Source organism: Daldinia loculata, assembly GCF_022478755.1.
Source record: "Daldinia loculata strain CBS 113971 unplaced genomic scaffold F4817scaffold_36, whole genome shotgun sequence".
NCBI lineage: Eukaryota > Fungi > Ascomycota > Sordariomycetes > Xylariales > Hypoxylaceae > Daldinia > Daldinia loculata.
In genome coordinates, this window is record NW_026054890.1 from 206,847 (window position 1) to 224,576 (window position 17,730).

The 17,730-nt window shown below is 47.5% G+C and overlaps 7 protein-coding genes across 7 annotated transcripts; 5 read left to right on the top strand and 2 right to left on the bottom strand.

Annotated features, from left to right (window-relative positions):
- Positions 1-381: 381 nt before the first annotated feature.
- Positions 382-2,915, top strand: F4817DRAFT_342367 (isocitrate lyase). The gene is made up of 2 exons (XM_049303899.1): positions 382-1,150; positions 1,225-2,915. Exons 1-2 carry the CDS (start codon positions 745-747, stop codon positions 2,616-2,618), a joined length of 1,800 nt encoding a protein of 599 aa, XP_049157553.1. The 5' UTR covers positions 382-744; the 3' UTR covers positions 2,619-2,915.
- A 99-nt stretch (positions 2,916-3,014) lies between these two features.
- On the bottom strand, positions 3,015-4,030 carry F4817DRAFT_359793 (NAD(P)-binding protein; the record flags this gene model as incomplete). Its single annotated transcript, XM_049306203.1, has 3 exons — positions 3,015-3,665; positions 3,759-3,900; positions 3,969-4,030. 3 exons carry the CDS (start codon positions 4,028-4,030, stop codon positions 3,015-3,017), a joined length of 855 nt encoding a protein of 284 aa, XP_049157554.1.
- A 2,115-nt stretch (positions 4,031-6,145) lies between these two features.
- Positions 6,146-8,572, top strand: F4817DRAFT_342383 (putative glutamine synthetase). The gene is made up of 3 exons (XM_049303900.1): positions 6,146-6,979; positions 7,069-8,267; positions 8,313-8,572. Exons 1-2 carry the CDS (start codon positions 6,558-6,560, stop codon positions 8,102-8,104), a joined length of 1,458 nt encoding a protein of 485 aa, XP_049157555.1. The 5' UTR covers positions 6,146-6,557; the 3' UTR covers positions 8,105-8,267; positions 8,313-8,572.
- F4817DRAFT_342389 (carboxymethylenebutenolidase) lies at positions 8,573-10,345 on the top strand. The gene is made up of 3 exons (XM_049303901.1): positions 8,573-9,039; positions 9,115-9,715; positions 9,793-10,345. Exons 1-3 carry the CDS (start codon positions 8,703-8,705, stop codon positions 10,097-10,099), a joined length of 1,245 nt encoding a protein of 414 aa, XP_049157556.1. The 5' UTR covers positions 8,573-8,702; the 3' UTR covers positions 10,100-10,345.
- On the top strand, positions 10,346-13,599 carry F4817DRAFT_342392 (glycoside hydrolase family 3 protein). Its single transcript, XM_049303902.1, has one exon. It carries the CDS (start codon positions 10,634-10,636, stop codon positions 13,520-13,522), a length of 2,889 nt encoding a protein of 962 aa, XP_049157557.1. The 5' UTR covers positions 10,346-10,633; the 3' UTR covers positions 13,523-13,599.
- Positions 13,600-14,633: 1,034 nt separating this feature from the next.
- F4817DRAFT_366398 (uncharacterized protein) lies at positions 14,634-15,396 on the bottom strand (the record flags this gene model as incomplete). The annotated part of the gene is made up of 3 exons (XM_049306979.1): positions 14,634-14,851; positions 14,902-15,172; positions 15,223-15,396. 3 exons carry the CDS (start codon positions 15,394-15,396, stop codon positions 14,658-14,660), a joined length of 639 nt encoding a protein of 212 aa, XP_049157558.1. The 3' UTR covers positions 14,634-14,657.
- Positions 15,397-16,325: 929 nt separating this feature from the next.
- On the top strand, positions 16,326-17,075 carry F4817DRAFT_317440 (glycoside hydrolase; the record flags this gene model as incomplete). Its single annotated transcript, XM_049300803.1, has 2 exons — positions 16,326-16,724; positions 16,806-17,075. The coding sequence occupies 2 exons, from the start codon at positions 16,326-16,328 to the stop codon at positions 17,073-17,075; spliced, it is 669 nt and encodes a 222-aa protein (XP_049157559.1).
- Positions 17,076-17,730: the final 655 nt, after the last annotated feature.

The following is a 17,730-nucleotide window of genomic DNA, read 5'->3' on the forward strand; positions in this document are numbered from 1 at the left end:
CACATGTAGATAACCGACCTCGAATCCCTAGGATCAACCAACCACTTGATGGTTCCTTAATTCTTGAATCTGGGATAACCGATATCTCGGCTCGGGGCCTTGCGGGTATATCCTTTGTAGAGTCTGCTCGTAGAAAGAACATTAAAATAATGTAATTGGCTAGTAAAATAATAGATTTTACTCCTTTAAGTTAGTGTACATATCCTTACATGCAGATATACTAGGTACATGTACCTGGATAGATTATTTTGATGACCTCACCTGAAGCAAACCAAACAATTAGAAGCCGCGGCTTACCGTCAGGGACCTTTAGGAGCTAGCCACTTGTATCAGATACATGGCTGGGTTACCTAACGACAGGTTTATATGCGCATGTGGTGTTGTATATTTCACCTCCGCTTTCAAAAAAGATACCCCATGGAGGTACCCGCTTTAGATCCATCTAGCATTAGACCGAGACCGGTAAGAAAGCCCTCTTAGGTAAGTTGGGGTTAACGGGCATTTGTTCGACCGCGGGGAAAGATGGTTCGGGTGCTATCGGCCAAACCTGGGATTTGTTAATCCTAAGGGCAAATTCCAAAATCTTTCGGTTAGAGCTTCAACATCCTAATTGTTACCTTTGTAGGTACATATAGAAATGAGGTTTTTTCCCTCTCCCCGTCTTTTAGCCGCACCTCTTGTATATATCGTTGCTTAGTGACGCCTTAGACTCGAATTGCCAACTTGCAGCAGATAACCGCCGCGATGTTTCGTCGAATGGTGATTCGAGCTCCCCGAAGAGCTACGCTCCCTCCCCATCATTCGGTCCGTATCGCTTCAACGAGGTGCCTCTCTTCTACGGTTGCAAGAATGTCGTTACCTCCCGTCAACCCTCCCGTGTCGACAGTACTCCCGTCCGACTCATTCCAACTTCTACCAGAGGCTAAGAAATCTGGTGCAGCAGAAGACGCTCTCTACGAGCAGCAGATTAAAGACGTCGAGGCATGGTGGGCATCGCCCAGATACGAGGGTATTAAAAGGCCATATACTCCCGCCGATGTCGTGTCAAAACGAGGATCACAGCTTCAAAACTATCCTAGCTCCGTAATGGCAAGGAAACTTTTTAATCTGATTAAGGAGAGGGAAGCAAAGGGGGAGCCGATACATACAAGTATGTTTAGTCGTCCGTATGACTTATTCACGTTCCGAACACCACAAATTAACTTTCCTCGACTCGGTGAACAGTGGGAGCGATCGATCCCGTGCAGATGACCCAACAAGCGCCACATCAAGAAGTACTCTATATTTCCGGATGGGCCTGCTCCTCAGTCCTCACCAGCACAAACGAAGTGTCGCCGGATTTTGGCGATTATCCCTATAACACGGTACCAAACCAGGTTCAACGTCTCGCGAAGGCGCAGTCAATGCATGATCGAAAGCAATGGGATTTGCGGCGGAAGATGACCCCAGAGGCCCGGAAGGAAACGCCGTATATCGACTATCTTCGCCCCATCATCGCAGATGGAGATACGGGACACGGCGGATTAAGCGCGGTATTAAAGCTTGCCAAGTTATTCGCCGAAAATGGCGCTGCTGCTGTTCACTTCGAGGATCAGCTGCACGGTGGTAAGAAGTGCGGCCACTTAGCGGGCAAAGTCCTGGTACCTATAGGCGAGCACATCAACCGTCTCAACGCCGCGCGCTTTCAATGGGATGTCATGGGCTCAGAAAACCTTGTCATCGCGCGTACCGATTCGGAAAGCGGGAAGCTTATATCTAGCGCGATCGACGTGAGAGACCACGAGTTAATTCTCGGCGTTGCGGAAGAGGGTATTGCGCCTCTCGCAGAGACACTACAAGAGATGGAGGCTGCGGGCGCGCCAGGTCCGGAAATAGACGCGTTTGAAGCCGAATGGGTAAAGAAAACGCGGCTAGTAACGTTTGACGAGGCGGCCGTCGAGCAGCTGAAATCTCAAGGAGTGGCCCAAGACAAGATAGACTCATACCTAAGAGCTGTCGAGGCAAACGCAAACATGGGCATAACGAAACGCCGTGAGATCGCGAACCAGTACGCCAAGAAGCCTATCGTCTTTGATTGGGACATCCCCCGTACCCGAGAGGGATATTATCACTACCGCGCGGGTATGAAAGCTGCCACGAAACGAGCTATTGCCTTCGCGCCTTACGCCGATCTCCTCTGGGTCGAAACTGGCGATCCAAACGTCGAGGTGGCAGCCAAGCTCGGCCGCACGGTAAGGCAAGTATTTCCCGGCAAGGGGCTAGTCTACAATCTATCGCCCTCGTTTAACTGGATGGCCCACGGTTTCACTGACGCCAAGCTCAAATCTTTCATCTGGGACATCGCCAAAGAAGGTTTCGTCCTACAACTAATCTCGTTGGCGGGCCTGCACAGTACCGCTACCATCACAAACGAGCTTGCTAAAGAGTACAAGAAGGATGGCATGTTGGCCTATGTTAATCTCGTGCAACGTCGCGAGAAGGAACTTGGCTGCGACGTTTTGACGCATCAGAAGTGGAGCGGCGCGAGCTATATCGACGGAATTCTGGGTGCTATTCAAAGCGGGAGCAGTGCGAGCAAGAGCATGGGAGAGGGAAATACGGAAGGCCAATTCAACTAGAATACTGCTCTCGTCTGGAATTCCGTTTGCTTATTTTATATGTTGATCGTTCGCATTGTAGCGATGGAGTTTAGGCATCCTCTTTTGTCCATTCTTTATTTCACCGGCGGATTGTATGGTTACTAGTCACGCATAGAGTTGTGGTTTTGCTGGATTTTAAAATATCTTCGGTTACGTAGGTAGGGCTGTGTACGAGACGTAAATCATATATCCAAAGGGGCATAGTCAAGTAAGGTAACTGGGTAGAAGCTCATCCTAATGGTGGCATAACATTATCACATCGGGTGCTTACTAGAGATTTGCGGCTTAAACGAGAATGTTCATGTGAAGTATGTAATATATATACCTACTCACTTTATTCCTTATTATGAGCACAGTACGAAGCTCTCTCTCCAATCATAGCTCGTTTTTCAAAGCATTGTTCGTAGGGGCAGGTAGAGGTGGTCCCTCCGGTGTGACGTACGCCTTGGTCATGCCGCCGTCTACCACCATCTCGTGGCCGTTAACAAAGCTAGCATCATCGGATGCTAAGAACAGCACAGCTTGGGCTTGCTCTATAGCCTCGCCAAACCTACCAGAGGGGAAATGGATCTCGCGTCGCATTCGCTTCGGCACGTCGTCTCCGAGCCAATCCTGCAGCAGCGGGGTGTTCAAGGGCGCCGGGCACAAGCTGTTGAAGCGGAAACCCTCACGGGCGTGCACGATAGCCAGCTCGCGCGTCAGGGCCAGGACGGCTCCCTTGGACGCGGTATACGCCAGCTGCGGGGTCGCAGAGCCGACGAGGGCGACGACGGACGCGGTGTTTATGATGCTGCCCTTGGTCTTGTTGTTGCGCCGTAGGGAGAGCACTGCGTGCTTGCATCCGTACCATACGCCCTTCACGTTGATCGACATGGTAAGATCCCATATCTCCTCGGGCGTGCCGACCGCGTCGTCGTCTCGCGCGTGCATGATGCCCGCGTTGTTGAAGATTATGTCGAGCCCGCCCCACGAGTCCAAGGCTTCTACCGTTGCCTTTACGTCGTCTTCCTTGGACACGTCGCAGATCTGGGAGGGGGGGTGGACGCCTTATGTTAGTCTACGATGCTGAAACTACCGCTACGTCGCGGTTTGTATTATAGTGTGGTGGCGACGACATACTCTTGTTTCGACTCGGCCGGCTTGCGGTACCAGCTGCAAGACTTTGGCTTTGGCTTTCTCCAATGCCGGGCCAGAGATATCGACTATTAGAACATTGGCACCTTCTTTTGCAAAGAGGATCGATGTTTCGAGGCCAATTCCGCTATGTAGATAATTTGCGTCAGTCCAAAGCCTACCCTATGTCCTGTACGTATGATAGGAATTACATACCCAGCACCTCCCGTGATTATGGCATTCTTGCCAGCAAGACGACCTTTGTTCTCAGATGCCATTTTGACCACCACCCGACTTATCGTAATTTCAGTAAAAGGGCTCGTTTGAACGGCGAGGACGGGTTTGCCGAGTGGGATAGGGGATGTAAATTAACACCGGGACGGTTTAGGAGGTACTGGAAAGGATGACTCGAGGTCGAAGGCAGAATCGAATCGATCCGCTTCGAATATTTGACGAAAGTCTATCAGCTATCCCGAAAGATGCCAATATTAGACACTATCCGTTATCACTAATAGACCGATAGTCCACTATACTCGTGCTGTATGTTGACCTATCGGTCCAGACTAATTTTGGAGGGGCGCTTCCGTGACATGACCCCTCTCCTTCCGACAACGGCGGCATGTTAGTGATAAGACTATATTTCTTATCACGAACTGCCCAGCATAAACCTTGGAAGTTATCTAGGTACCCAGGTATGTAGGTATCTATAACAAAGGTACCTATATAATATTGTTCCCACCCTACTTACCTCGGTCCTACATGAATATCTTGCAGGCCGGGCCCCTCGCTACAAGCACACAACATCGAGGGTGCTTAGTTGAGGGCTTTGATCGGCATCCATTTTAGTATAATCTCATAATACCTACACGGTCCAAGTCCACTTCGTTCATTTTTTTACGCTTCATATTAACACTAAATAAAGGTAGGACTCAAGGGCTAAACTAGGTCTGTTAGTACAGCTCGACGTGGATTTGACTGATTGGATAATAGTCACGGGGGCGTTTGGGATAATAAACAAAAAGAAATAGGACGGAGCCGATACGTTCTGGTGAAATATCGGCAAAGTCATGGCTTACATAGGTAGCTCGCTTCGACCTTTCCATCTCAATACTATTACTTCTAAGTTGAGAAAACTTCCCCCGACGGGGGTTAAATTACTCCTAGTAGAATACCTATGGAATTTGAAGGCTTAGTGATATGGTACAGTGCGTCGTCATGTCGTTTCGACTAAGTCCGAGTGTAGGTAGTAGTCCGCTGGAACCCGTTTGGATATGCCACGGGTATGTCACTTGCACCATATCCTAAGAAAGGCGGAAGCCATTGAAGATCAAATCTGTTTCCGCCAGATCCCGCAGAGGTATCAAAGGAGATGATCGTAAGTAAGGCGTATTTGACATGTACTCCACACCGATACGCCCATGTTTTCTGGAAAGATGTTGGTGAATTCTCGGTTCATGATTCGTGGGGAGCTTCCGCAATTGGTATATCTTGTTACTTTTAAGCGGTGAGTTGATGACTATGTAACACTTGTCCATTCCGTCGGGTCGGGTTCGTGATTGATGATATCGAGTCATCATGCCGATATTAGAATAAACCACGCGGCCGGATAGGAATGTCGGGAAACGCATAATGCAATTTAGGGCCAAGTATATCGTAGCTGCCAGTCAGCATTGGTTGAGAGTCGGCCTAGCATAGGCGATATTATATTGCACCATGCTTTAAGTATACCGAAGGGATGATTATATGACATCTAGGACATCTAAAGCGGATCGTTGGTAGCAATTTACTGCTTTGCATACTCTAGGTTAGGCCGTCGAGTCCTATTATATGTTGACATATTATTGGTCTTGGAAAAGGATCGCTCGAGGAAGGGCGGGAGTCTGAATAGTTTCAGGCATACAGCAAGTATCACGCGGTGTCAGCTGACAGACTTATACAAGAACATACCTCCTAACCTAGGTACCTAGATGAGTATGTATAGAACTAAAATCACGCAACTTAAGCTCCATCGAACTCACTCAATCGGGTTGAATATATGAATATACGATGGTAGGATGGAAAATAGCGGGTGGTTATAGACGGGGTATCTTACTCGGTTAATAGCCCTAGATGAGAGCCTCACATAAGTCAAACCGGTGTAACGTCATCGTCGTGTATGTACTACTACGAAACATGATCACGATGTAAGAGAAATCTGCAGGTTGGGCGTAATCCACGAGGGAGAATTGCTATAATTGTTATAGTATAATATGATATGTGATATGTGATATGTGATATACTAATATAGGTACCGAGGTACTTATTACGTAGCTGGTGGGAGTTCCCGTGGACAGGGATTTCATTATCCGATGTCTTAATCTTAAAGCTTGTAATACCGCAGTTCAAGCTTATCTTTTACCAATCACGTCAAACACTAAATATTTCGGTATCGGCAAGGTACCCAGAGTTTGAAGTTGGATCGATCTTTTACTCGACGCATTCTTCAGCCTTACGGAGGTAATCAAGGTTCCATACAGGTACATAACATATGTTTTGAATCTTACCCCTCCATTACCTTCAATACCTTCAATACTTACATCTCTCGCCGTCCATATACAATACCCAAGTACCTATCTATATATACCCATATCCGTTGTTACCAGCGCTGGTTGTTACTAACTTATATTTATATCTATTCTATCGCAGACTTGGTTGGATTCTGAATTAATTCCTCGTGTATGCCGAGAACAGTTCTTTCTTCCCCTTCTACCTCTTTTTTATTACGACGCGACTCAAAACTATTACTCTTTTATAGTCTCCCTTAACATGTCTCTACCACCCCGCGTTACAGTTGAGAACCTCCCAGACCTCCTTAAGGATGACACCAAGGTGAAGCTGGCAGGAGTAGACGTCGATGGAATGCTACGAGGGAAGATCGTGTCCAAGAAGAAGTTCCTCTCCGTAGCCAAAGAAGGTTTCGGGTTTTGCAGTGTCATCTTCGGTTGGGATATGCACGATAGAACCTATGGAAAGGAACTCAAGATTAGCAACAAGCAGAACGGTTATCGCGACTTGATAGCCGTGCCCGATCTAAACAGTTTCCGACGCATTCCCTGGGAAGACAATGTCCCCTTCTTCTTAGTTAGCTTCTTCGACGACGACGCAAATCCTGTATGCGCCGATCCGCGCGGGCTGCTTAAAACTACCGTAGAAAAGCTGGAAAAGAAGGGTTACAATGCCATGGCAGGAGGTTTGTTACGCTCCCGTTCGACATTAAACACCCCTCTATTTTTCATCTCCGCACAGATTCCAAGTATTATAATACCAACTATTGTATAGCCGAAATCGAGTTTTTCCAATTCAAGATACCTTCTTCGAATTCCTCAACCACAGACTCGCCCTCTCCCTCCGTCGCATCATATCTTAACAGCAACCCACCGCATACCCTGCCTCCCCTAACCGAGGGTATGTTCGGATATAGCATTACGCGGCCGACGCTCAACAAGTCTTACTATCACGGGGTATACGATTCGTGTGCCAAGTTTAGGTGCGACCTGGAAGGTTGGCATACCGAGAGCGGACCTGGGGTCTACGAGGCGGCATTGGAATTTGGACAAATCTCAGAGACTGCCGATAGAGCATCCCTCTTCAAGTACGTCGTTAGGTCGGTTGCGAGCGAATACGGAATTACGCCCTGTTTCATGGCGAAACCTCAGCACGGTCTGCCAGGGAACAGCGGGCATACCCACGTGTCTGTCGTAGATAAGGACGGCAAGAACCTATTCTTCCGCGAGGAGAAGGATGAGAATGCAAAGTACCCTGACATTGCCCATCTCAGCGATCTCGGAAGGCATTTTCTTGCGGGTATCCTGGACGGTTTACCTGATGTAATGCCGATGCTTGCGCCTACCATAAATAGCTATAAGCGGTTGGTTGAGAATTTCTGGGCCCCCGTGACCGTCTCGTGGGGTCTCGAACACCGTGCTGCATCTGTCAGACTCATCGCGCCTCCTACTTCCAAGCCTGGGGCAACGCGATTCGAGGTCCGTGTACCAGGTGCCGATGCGAACCCTTACTTCGTCATGTCGGCTATCCTAGCTCTCGGCTGGCGCGGCGTGGAGAAGAAACTCGAGATCCCGATTCCTCCTCTCGGCAAGGGTCAGGATGTGGGAGACCTGTCCGATCAAGGTACTCGCCTCGCGAGAAACTTGAGGGAAGCTACCGATAGATTTATGAGCCAAGATAGCATCGCTCGCGAAGTTTTCGGTGACGACTTCGTAGATCACTTTGGAGGTACCAGGGAAAACGAGATACGACTTTGGGATGAGGCGGTAACGGATTGGGAACTGAAACGATACATAGAGACGGTATGAGGATTGGATGAATGATATCCTGTATAATAGTCGTATAACTAACCTGCTAGCCTTATTGTTACGCCGTAAAGTAAATTTGAATCCTTTCTTGAAAGAGCGTTTGGCCTGTAAATGTGCTTAACGGTCTTTGTCCTGGGCAGCTAGGATCTCCTAAGATTCTTCCCTATAATTTATTATATTTAAATCGAAATTCATGGGTGAACCTTACCGACGTATTTCCCTTCGTGAGAGATGATTGAAAGGAAGTGAAAGATTTTCAACCATAAGGCACGAAATATATCCCCAGGTGTGAGATTCGTTCAAGTAGAGCGGGGTTTGGCTGACGAATATTACAATTCTTAAATTGGGTACTTGGATACTATGGGATACTATGGAAAATCATCTTATAAAGTAAAAAGTGTCACATCGGGGGAATAAAAAGGGAAGAAAGTTCCCCAAATACTCGGGGTCATTTGGCTAATGCAGTATCGGAAGTGAAATGATGTGAAATGATGTATAAAGACCCCGCTTGATAGAGTACGATACATATGATTTTACTCTCTTATACACCCTACATAAGTTTGTTGGCGATATCCTTAAGCCGAGAACTAATCTAATAATGTCAACAATATCATCAGACGCGAAAGCGATTAGCTCTTCTGATACCCCGTCGGTTGACAGATATCCGGAGTTGACAATCCAAGGTCCTCTTTCAAGAAGAGGCCATGGCCCAGGGTTACTCCTCCTGGTCGACGCGGAGCTTGATCTTCGTAAAAAGCACGAGAAGACTTTAGACCCGCCACCCTTGTATAAATGGGCCGAAGAAGGCTTTGCCGTTGCGCAGTTAAGAGTTACGAAATCTAATAGAATATTGCTATACGATGCCATACGCTCGGCACTCTCCAAGTTACTCGCATTGCCGTCTTGCGATCAAATTGAGAAGATTGGAATCATCAGTGAGAAAACAAGATACATATCTAAATTTATGTGCAAATGAATAATGATTCAGCTGACTGCGCAACAACTAAAAGCTTATATGCCTGTCTTGGAATCCGTCGTACTAGAAGCAATCGAGGCCCATCCCGAGATTTGTACCGTCGTCTGTTACGGTGCACTACTAACGGGTGTCACTACTAGCAAGCTGCCGTTACTAGCACACGTACCTGGACCTTTTACGAAAGCCCAAGAGGATGGTAGTAAAGAAGGGACTAACGAAAAGAAGTATCACTACGAGAATGCGAAATCCTTCTTTGCGATCCCCGCACATGAAAACTACCACGCTACTTCAGCCTCGGTGGCCCACACGCGGTCGCTCTCTTTTCTGAAGCCGCTTGTTGGCGCCCCCTATTTCGACCTCGAGAAAGTGTGGGACGAGCACACGTACTGGGAATTCCAAGCGCGATCCGTCGAGGAGACGATGGCGACCATGGTGGAAGAACCATACGTGAACCACGTGCCAACGCTCACAGGCGGTGTTGGACGACAGGCCCTGACCGAATTCTACAGAGAGAACTTCATCTTCAGCAATCCGCCTGACACGCAGCTTGAGCTCGTGAGTCGGACCGTGGGTATCGATCGCGTGGTCGACGAGTTCCTATTCAAGGCGACTCACGACCGTGTAATAAACTGGCTGTACGTGTTACCGTAGCGCTTCTCCTAACGTAAAGTAGTGTGAAGCGGCCTAATCTTATACGTTTGCGTATTTGTAGCATCCCTGGTATCCCAGCAACCGGGCGATTTATCAGTATTCCGTTCACGAGCGTGGTAAACATACGCGGCGATCGTCTCTACCACGAGCACATCAGCTGGGATCAAGCGACGCTTCTTAGACAGCTAGGCTTACTTCCAGAGTATCTCCCATTCCCATATCCAGTTGCGTCGGATTCAGGGGCATCTGCTACGAGCTTCGAATATCGTCTCCCCGTTGCCGGAATTGAGAGCGCGCGTAAGCTAGCGGACGAGAGCTCTGTGGATTCGAATGAGATGCTCCAATATAAGTATAGGGAAAAGATGTGAGGTCTGCTGTCAGACAAACTGTTAGACGAACTTATTCTATACTTATTAGTCTATACTTAACATCTGAGACATGTCGGAAGTTCTTTACATTCTCGTCCCTTTAGCTAACACAGTATTCTTACTGTAATCGGCAACGCAGATAAATTTCTATTAATAGGTTGCGCACGGTTACAGTACCGGCTTTATGTAAATATCCATCCAATGCTCAGAGCCCAAAAGCTCTCGCCAAGAAGATCTCCAGGTTTCAAACCAAGGCTCCGACGTTGGGATCGATGCTGCTTTATAATACTTCAGGTAACTTGAGGAATTGGTCAAGTCTTTCAATTCCAAGTATGACCTTAGAGACTTTCGCGATAGTAATACATATGATTAATTCCTAATTTAACCGTTGCTATTTGCTCAGGTAGCAAAGGTACCTACATCTAGGCAAGCATCGGACGGACCAACGATTTCTTAGTAGCAATCATCGAAAGACTTGCTTGCTGAACCACACTCTCGTAGGGCGAGACCAGGCTTCGAGCCATAGGTGACGAGATGAGCTCAAGTAAGGAAGGGCTATTAAGTCCAACCTCGAACTACGAGCAGGAGCAGTTCCGCCGTTCCTATGATGCTCGCTCATCATTCGAACTCGACTCTGATCTCGACGCAACAGAGTTCCTCCAATCCGACCCCCTCACATCCTCTAAACCGTCCACCGCAGCTTTCTCTACCCAGCCTCGCAACCGCTGGTTGAGGAAACCATGCGGCTGCTTCGTCGGCCGCTCGACTAGATGTATCATTGGCTGTTTAGCCATTTTCGCTCTAGTATGGCTAGCACTCAGCGCAGGCGGCTTCTTCGCATTTAAGAAATATAAACAATCACCTCCGGATGGCCTCTCGCCACCATGGTATCCGACTCCAAAGGGCGGTACGGCAAGAAGCTGGGCCGAGGCCTATCAAAAAGCCAACGAGATGGTTGCCAGGATGACATTACCGGAGAAAATAAACGTGACGACTGGGACCGGATGGAAGATGGGTCCGGCCGTAGGAAACACGGGCCCGGCGGTTCACGTAGGGTTCCCTGCTCTTGCGCTTCAGGATGGTCCGCTAGGTATTCGGTTTGCCGACAATGCCACTGCCTTTCCTGCCGGCGTGACTGTCGGCGCGACTTGGAATAAAGAGTTGATGTACCAATGGGGAAACGCCCATGCGATAGAAGCTAGAAAGAAGGGAGTCAATGTGATTTTAGGTCCCTGTATCGGTCCATTAGGCCGCATGCCAGCAGGTGGACGGAACTGGGAAGGGTTTGGCGCGGATCCTTATCTCCAGGGCATCGCAGCAGCCCAGTCGATCAAGGGAATTCAAGATGAGGGTGTCATGGCGACTATTAAACATTTCGTCGCAAACGAACAGGAGCACTTCCGCCAACCGTGGGAATGGGGCCTCCCGAATGCTCTTAGTACGAACATCGACGATCGGACAATGCACGAGCTTTACTTATGGCCGTTTGGAAATGCTGTTAAGGCTGGCGTTGCAAGCGTCATGTGCAGCTACAACATGATTAACAATTCGTATGCGTGCGGCAACTCGAAGCTACTCAACGGCTTGTTGAGAGACGAGATGGGTTTTCAGGGATTCGTAATGAGCGATTGGTTGGCGCAGAGAAGCGGCGTTGCCAGCGCTCTCGCAGGCCTCGACATGACGATGCCCGGGGACGGGCTGTTCTGGGAGGATGGCAAGTCTCTCTGGGGTTCCGAGCTTACGAGATCTATCCTCAACGGTTCGGTTCCTCTCGATAGGTTAAACGACATGGTTACTAGGATTGTCGCGGCATGGTACCAACTAGGTCAGGACGACAAGACCAAGTTTGACCGTAAGGGGCCCAACTTCTCGTCGTGGACAGACGAGCCTGAAGGTATCTTTGCGCCTGGAAGCCCTACCGAGCAAGAGAAAGTCCCAGTTAATCAGTACGTCAACGTCATGGATGATCACGCCTCCATTGCACGGCAGATTGCAGCAGAAGGAACTGTCTTGCTTAAAAACGAAGGACTACTCCCTCTTCCCCATAACTCTAGCACTAACTCGAATAAAACGATCCCACGCGACGGTCCGTTTCAGATTGCAATATTTGGCGAGGATGCCGGTCCTGGCGACGGTCCTAATCACTGTCCAGATCGCGGTTGCAACCAGGGCACCTTAGCTTCAGGCTGGGGCTCTGGTTCTGTCGAATTTCCATACCTGGTCACACCCGTCGAGGCACTGACTAAGAATTGGAAAGACGACGAGGGCGTAAAGGTTTCGACGTATCTAACGAATAAGCCACCATTCGAAAAACAGCCCGAGATTCTGCAAGACGCTCAGTTATGTATCGTCTTCGCAAACGCCGACTCGGGCGAAGGGTTTAAGGTATGGGAGGGTGTTAAAGGCGACCGACCCGATCTATTTCTGCAGAAAGGCGGCGATGATCTGATCACTCGGGTCGCCCAAGGATGCCACGGCGGCACCGGCGACGTCCTTGTCGTCATTCACACAGTCGGTCCTGTCCTGGTGGAAAAGTGGATTGACCTACCAAATATCAAAGCGGTCCTCCTCGCGAACTTACCAGGCCAGGAGAGTGGTAATGCCCTAGCCGATGTCATATTCGGAGATGTCAACCCTAGCGGAAAGTTGCCTTGGACTATCGGCAAGTCCCTAGATGATTACGGCGAAGGTGCTAAAGTCATGTACCTACCAAACGGCGTCGTACCGCAGCAGGACTTCAAAGAGGGTTTATACGTCGATTACCGCTATTTCGACAAGTACGAAATACAGCCGCGGTTCGAGTTCGGGTTCGGCTTAAGCTATACTACATTCGAGTTCTCTGATTGCACCGTCACCGGGCTAAAGGAGAAGAGCGTCCTCCCCGCACCGCGACCCAAGGATTTTGCAATTCCACCAGAATACGATGCTACTATTCCTAACGAGGAAGAGGCGCTCTTCCCTAAAGGCTTTCGAAAACTTGAAAAATACGTTTACCCCTACCTCGATAATATCGATGATATAGTATCAGATCCCTACCCCTATCCCGACGGCTACGACGTAAAGCAGCCTCTCTCCGGCGCGGGGGGGGACGAAGGTGGAAACCCCGACCTTTGGGATACCTATGTTACCGTTTCCGTAAAGGTTACCAACACCGGCGGTAAGGCAGGCCAGGTCGTGCCGCAGCTATACCTTGGCTATCCCCAAAGCGATCTTCCAGTCGACTTCCCAGTCAAGGTGCTGCGCGGATTCGATAAGTTTTTGCTGGACCAGGGCGAAAGTAGGACGATCACGTTTAACCTGACGAGGCGAGATCTAAGTTACTGGGACGTTAAGGCGCAAAATTGGGCTATGGTTGTCGAGGGTAAATACCGGTTTATGGTTGGTCGAAGTTCGAAAGATTTACCTGTGTCGGGAACTTGGTAGTCGTAGCATGTATATATCAGCTTGGTAGTTATTTAACAGGACACGGAAATGTCATAGTATAATTAATTATTGTTACACTTCGCTGGTTCCAGGAACGTGATTCGGAAATTATTCGATATTTATTCATTATTGCATTTGATATTCCTTTTTTACAGTAGCTGATCGTACCTTATGCTAAGATACTCAGCTGTGCTTTCTCTTAGATTAAATACTCTTCGAGTGTCGTGAAGCGGAATTTATATTTCCGTTCGAGTGCCTCCGTATCAACTGTTAGATCAACCGCATTAGCCCAGAGGTGCCATGCTACAATCGGATTCGTATCGTCTGTTTCTTCGAGCGTCCGAGCCCGAACTGTAATGTTCTTTCCTGTAGCTTTCCTAATCGCATCGGCTACATCCTCTATTGTGAGATTCTGACTGGCTAATTCGATTTCCTCGCCATCAAATGTAGCTGCAATTCGCAAGGATCGTTGGCGCGCGTGTCTTTGCCATCACATCGTCCGATGAAAAGGCCGAGACGCTGAGAAAATTAGGCGCCGAGTCTGTAGTCAACTACAGTACTCAGCCCGAGTGGGATAGAGAGATTCTCGCACTCACCGATGGCAAGGGTGTTGATAAAGTCTTGGATATTGCAGGAGAGAAGACGATCGTTAAATCGGCCGCATCAACCAGGATTGGCGGTGTGATTAGCCTGATTGGCTTTGCTAGCGGGTTTGGCGGCGGCCTCCCTCCTATTGACATTCTTCGTCGAAGCCTCACTGTAATGGGGTCAACTATTAGTTCCCGTATGAACTTTGAGGATATGCTCAGAGCAATGGCAGCTCATCATGTACAGCCGATTATCGATCGAGTGTATCCATTTGCGAAATATAACGAGGCATATGAGCGGCTCAAGAGCGGGAATCATATAGGCAAGGTTGTGATTGATCTAGCATAAACAATGGTCATGTCACTCTATAACAAAGATAGGTCTGGACAAAGGCATAATATAACCTGTCAGCTCGGGCGTCCGCTACACGAACTACACGCATGGTTGGCTTCATGAAACCTAACAGATTAAGCTGGCTAAGGGAACTGTTTTCACCACCGAAGAAAATAATTTATTAGCAGGTGTCGATGGCTGCGAGACCCAAAAGTTAAGAGCGTGGTCGATTCCCAGCGGAACGGGACGGATTGCGTATATCTAGTTCGTTTTCAATCATATTTCGCCAGCGTTCAAGATCGCGAGTTGTCAGATCCTCTAGTACCTCGGGGGTTAGGTAAAATCGTTTGTTAGGGTTGTTGTCGTCGGAGGTCGAACGGCTTCGCTTCTTAGCTTTCCGGCTTTTACCTACGACAATTAGCTTCTAGGGCTCTTGAAAGGATTTGCTAAAACTTTACCTTCGTAGAATGAACATCCTGCAGCCGTGCTAGAAAACTGGCAGTTTGTACAAGCTCCATTAAACAAGCTATTGCTACCGGCAACACACTCAGCACATGGACCACGCGATTTTCTGTGTAAACATTGTTGACACGAGCCCGAATTGACTTTATCGATCGTGACGAAGGCTGCTAGAGCCGACATTTTCTGCTGTCGGTCAAGATAAAGTTTGGGTTGGGTAACTGCACCCTTCTCCCGAAGTTCTTTGAGTTGAACTAAGCGGGTGATGGTCTACCTATTGTGAGCGTTGCTTGTACAGGCTTGATCAACAACGAACATACCTTGTGTTTTTCTATTATAGTACGAACATCATTGTAGGGACAGGCTCGAAGCTGATTGACGATCCAACTAGTAAGCTCTAGCGGGTTGCCAAAGTCCACATCTTTTTCATCAGGGGCTACGAGATCCTTCTCTTGCCATTTCCAGCTTGATAGGGGTAGAATATTGACAGACATTATCATTAAAATAATCAATGAAAATTTTGGATATTCGACGACATGTATGATTATTAAGGAAATATGTGAGATACGATAATGTGTACGCGTTAAAAATCAAAAATCTATTGTTATTATGCAAAATTTTTTAATTGCATTTGTCCGTGCAAACAGTCCCACCCATTTCGTTGAAACTAACAAGTCCTTCTTTAGATAGTTACGTTCATGATTAACTAATTATAGTTAGGCCCTCGGCGGGCGACTACTTGTTTCTTTACTTGACCCGTAGTTAATAAAGCAAGGAGTAAAATTGGTGCTTTAAAAATACGGTGTAAATGATTTAAACAATCCCCCTTAAACAACAATGGGAAAATTTAAAACTAACTATTAACTTTTGGAATAAGTTACGTGTTCTTAGAATATTGGAACAATTCGTTGGTATCGGCCATGAGATGCGATTTTTTCCCAACAGGAAATGTAACAATATAGCTACCTTAGAGATGTGAGAAAAATCCAAAGGCTAGCCCATTACGACTTTCAAAGAGAGGCCTACCTGTTATGCCACTTTCGATATATTATCGAAAATACTTAAACTACAGCCAAGGAGTAAACTCTTTCACACAAACTTTCTTTTAGATACGAAGTGTTGCATTGCATTTATAATCCGAGCGGCAACCGCTCTTATACGACTTCAGCCTAGTTGGAATATTCGGACTAGACCATAACAGAAGGCCTTTATAACGTCCAATGATTGAACTATTAACAGCCTAAATACTATTCGGTAGCTGTCTAATACTACCTCTTAGCCATGCTCTTGTTTAGTAAACGGACCAGCTACTTCCAGCTGTTTGAATACGCCTTAATATTACCAAATGTGTAGGTATAAATACGGCCGGCCAGAGACAAAATATTCATCTCTTACTAGCTTCCATCAACTCACCTAGCCCAACATGTTGCTTTCTGTATTTGCGAAGCAGTTGCCAGTTATCAGTGCTCTTATTACATGCGCAGCCTGCCATGGGTTTGTGCAGTTCATCGTTGCCGATGGCAAGAATTATACCGGCTGGGACCCGGGTTTCCGCTATCAAAATCCACCACCAAGCATCCCAGGCTGGACAGCGAACAATCCTGATATCGGGTTCGTCAGTCCCGACTCGTTAGCCCACCCGGACATCATCTGTCACAAAGCGGCCACGCCGGGTCAGGCATATGTCGACGTAACCGCGGGTAGCACATTGACACTTCAGTGGTTCACATGGCCAGACAGCCATAAAGGGCCCATCATTGACTACCTGGCTGATTGCGGCACAGCCGGCTGCACTGGAGCCAAGAAGGAAAACCTGAAGTTTGTTAAGATTGCACAGGCTTCTTGGAAGTCTGGCAACGATTGGGCTTCAGACGATCTGATAAGGAACTAATTCAAGTGGCAGGTCAAGATCCCGTCAACCCTAAAGCCTGGTAACTATGTGTTACGCCATGAGATAATTGCCCTCCATCGTGCCTCCAACGTCGGTGGCGCCCAGGCATACCCGCAGTGTATCAACCTACACGTCTCGGGTGCCGGATCTAAGTCCACCAGCGGCGGCGTGCCCGCTACCAAGTTTTACAAAGAGAACGACCCGGGCATTTTATTCAATATTTACGGCGAGGTTACCAATTATCCCGTACCGGGCCCTGGTAACATTTGGACTGGCGCATAAAGCTCCAAGGTGTCACGAGGTGGAGCAAGAAGCATGGAAGCGACTTTGTTGTTCTGTGAGGAACTTTAAGCTATACGGGAGCCTATGGCCGTACTGATAGTCTTTTGTTCTAGATATCCCATCTTGAATCTTAACACAAGGCTCAAAGATAAATGTAATGGATAAACTTTATGGAATAAGTTTCTAACTGATCATTATATACTTTTATATTTAATATTTATATAGTTAATAATTTATATAATTGTTTTGTTTAAAAACGCTTATTTAATCAACATCATTTCTTGGTACATCAATATCATTCACCATTTAATTTGACCTTTGCCGCCTTTTATGATGGCCGCCCTACGTTGGACATACGATCAGTAATCGTTAAAAGAGCCGTTCGTACTGGGCTTGGGAAGTATTTGAGCGGATTGGGTTTCTGCAGCTCGATTCATGAACGCTAGGTACAAATCGATCTTCTTCAGTCGGAGATAGGGGCTCATTTCTCATAGTATTAGACAAGGCAAATTTTAGATCTGTAGATATCGAGTAACTTTGAGGTGTTTAGCCTAGGCGTTGGAATGTAGGCATTGAATCCTAATTATATTATTTATTATATTTACAAATACAATGTTATGAGAGTAGCCTATCGTCTGTTAAACTGAAGATGTGT

Coding starts and splice junctions, on each gene's coding strand:
- F4817DRAFT_342392 (XM_049303902.1), top strand. CDS start 10,634: ATGAGCTCAAGTAAGGAAGGGCTATTAAGTCCAACCTCGAACTACGAG.
- F4817DRAFT_342383 (XM_049303900.1), top strand. CDS start 6,558: ATGTCTCTACCACCCCGCGTTACAGTTGAGAACCTCCCAGACCTCCTT. Junction 6,980..7,068: donor GGTTACAATGCCATGGCAGG/AGGTTTGTTACG, acceptor CAACTATTGTAT/AGCCGAAATCGAGTTTTTCC.
- F4817DRAFT_342367 (XM_049303899.1), top strand. CDS start 745: ATGTTTCGTCGAATGGTGATTCGAGCTCCCCGAAGAGCTACGCTCCCT. Junction 1,151..1,224: donor GGGGGAGCCGATACATACAA/GTATGTTTAGTC, acceptor CTCGGTGAACAG/TGGGAGCGATCGATCCCGTG.
- F4817DRAFT_342389 (XM_049303901.1), top strand. CDS start 8,703: ATGTCAACAATATCATCAGACGCGAAAGCGATTAGCTCTTCTGATACC. Junction 9,040..9,114: donor TGAGAAGATTGGAATCATCA/GTGAGAAAACAA, acceptor AACAACTAAAAG/CTTATATGCCTGTCTTGGAA. Junction 9,716..9,792: donor GACCGTGTAATAAACTGGCT/GTACGTGTTACC, acceptor GCGTATTTGTAG/CATCCCTGGTATCCCAGCAA.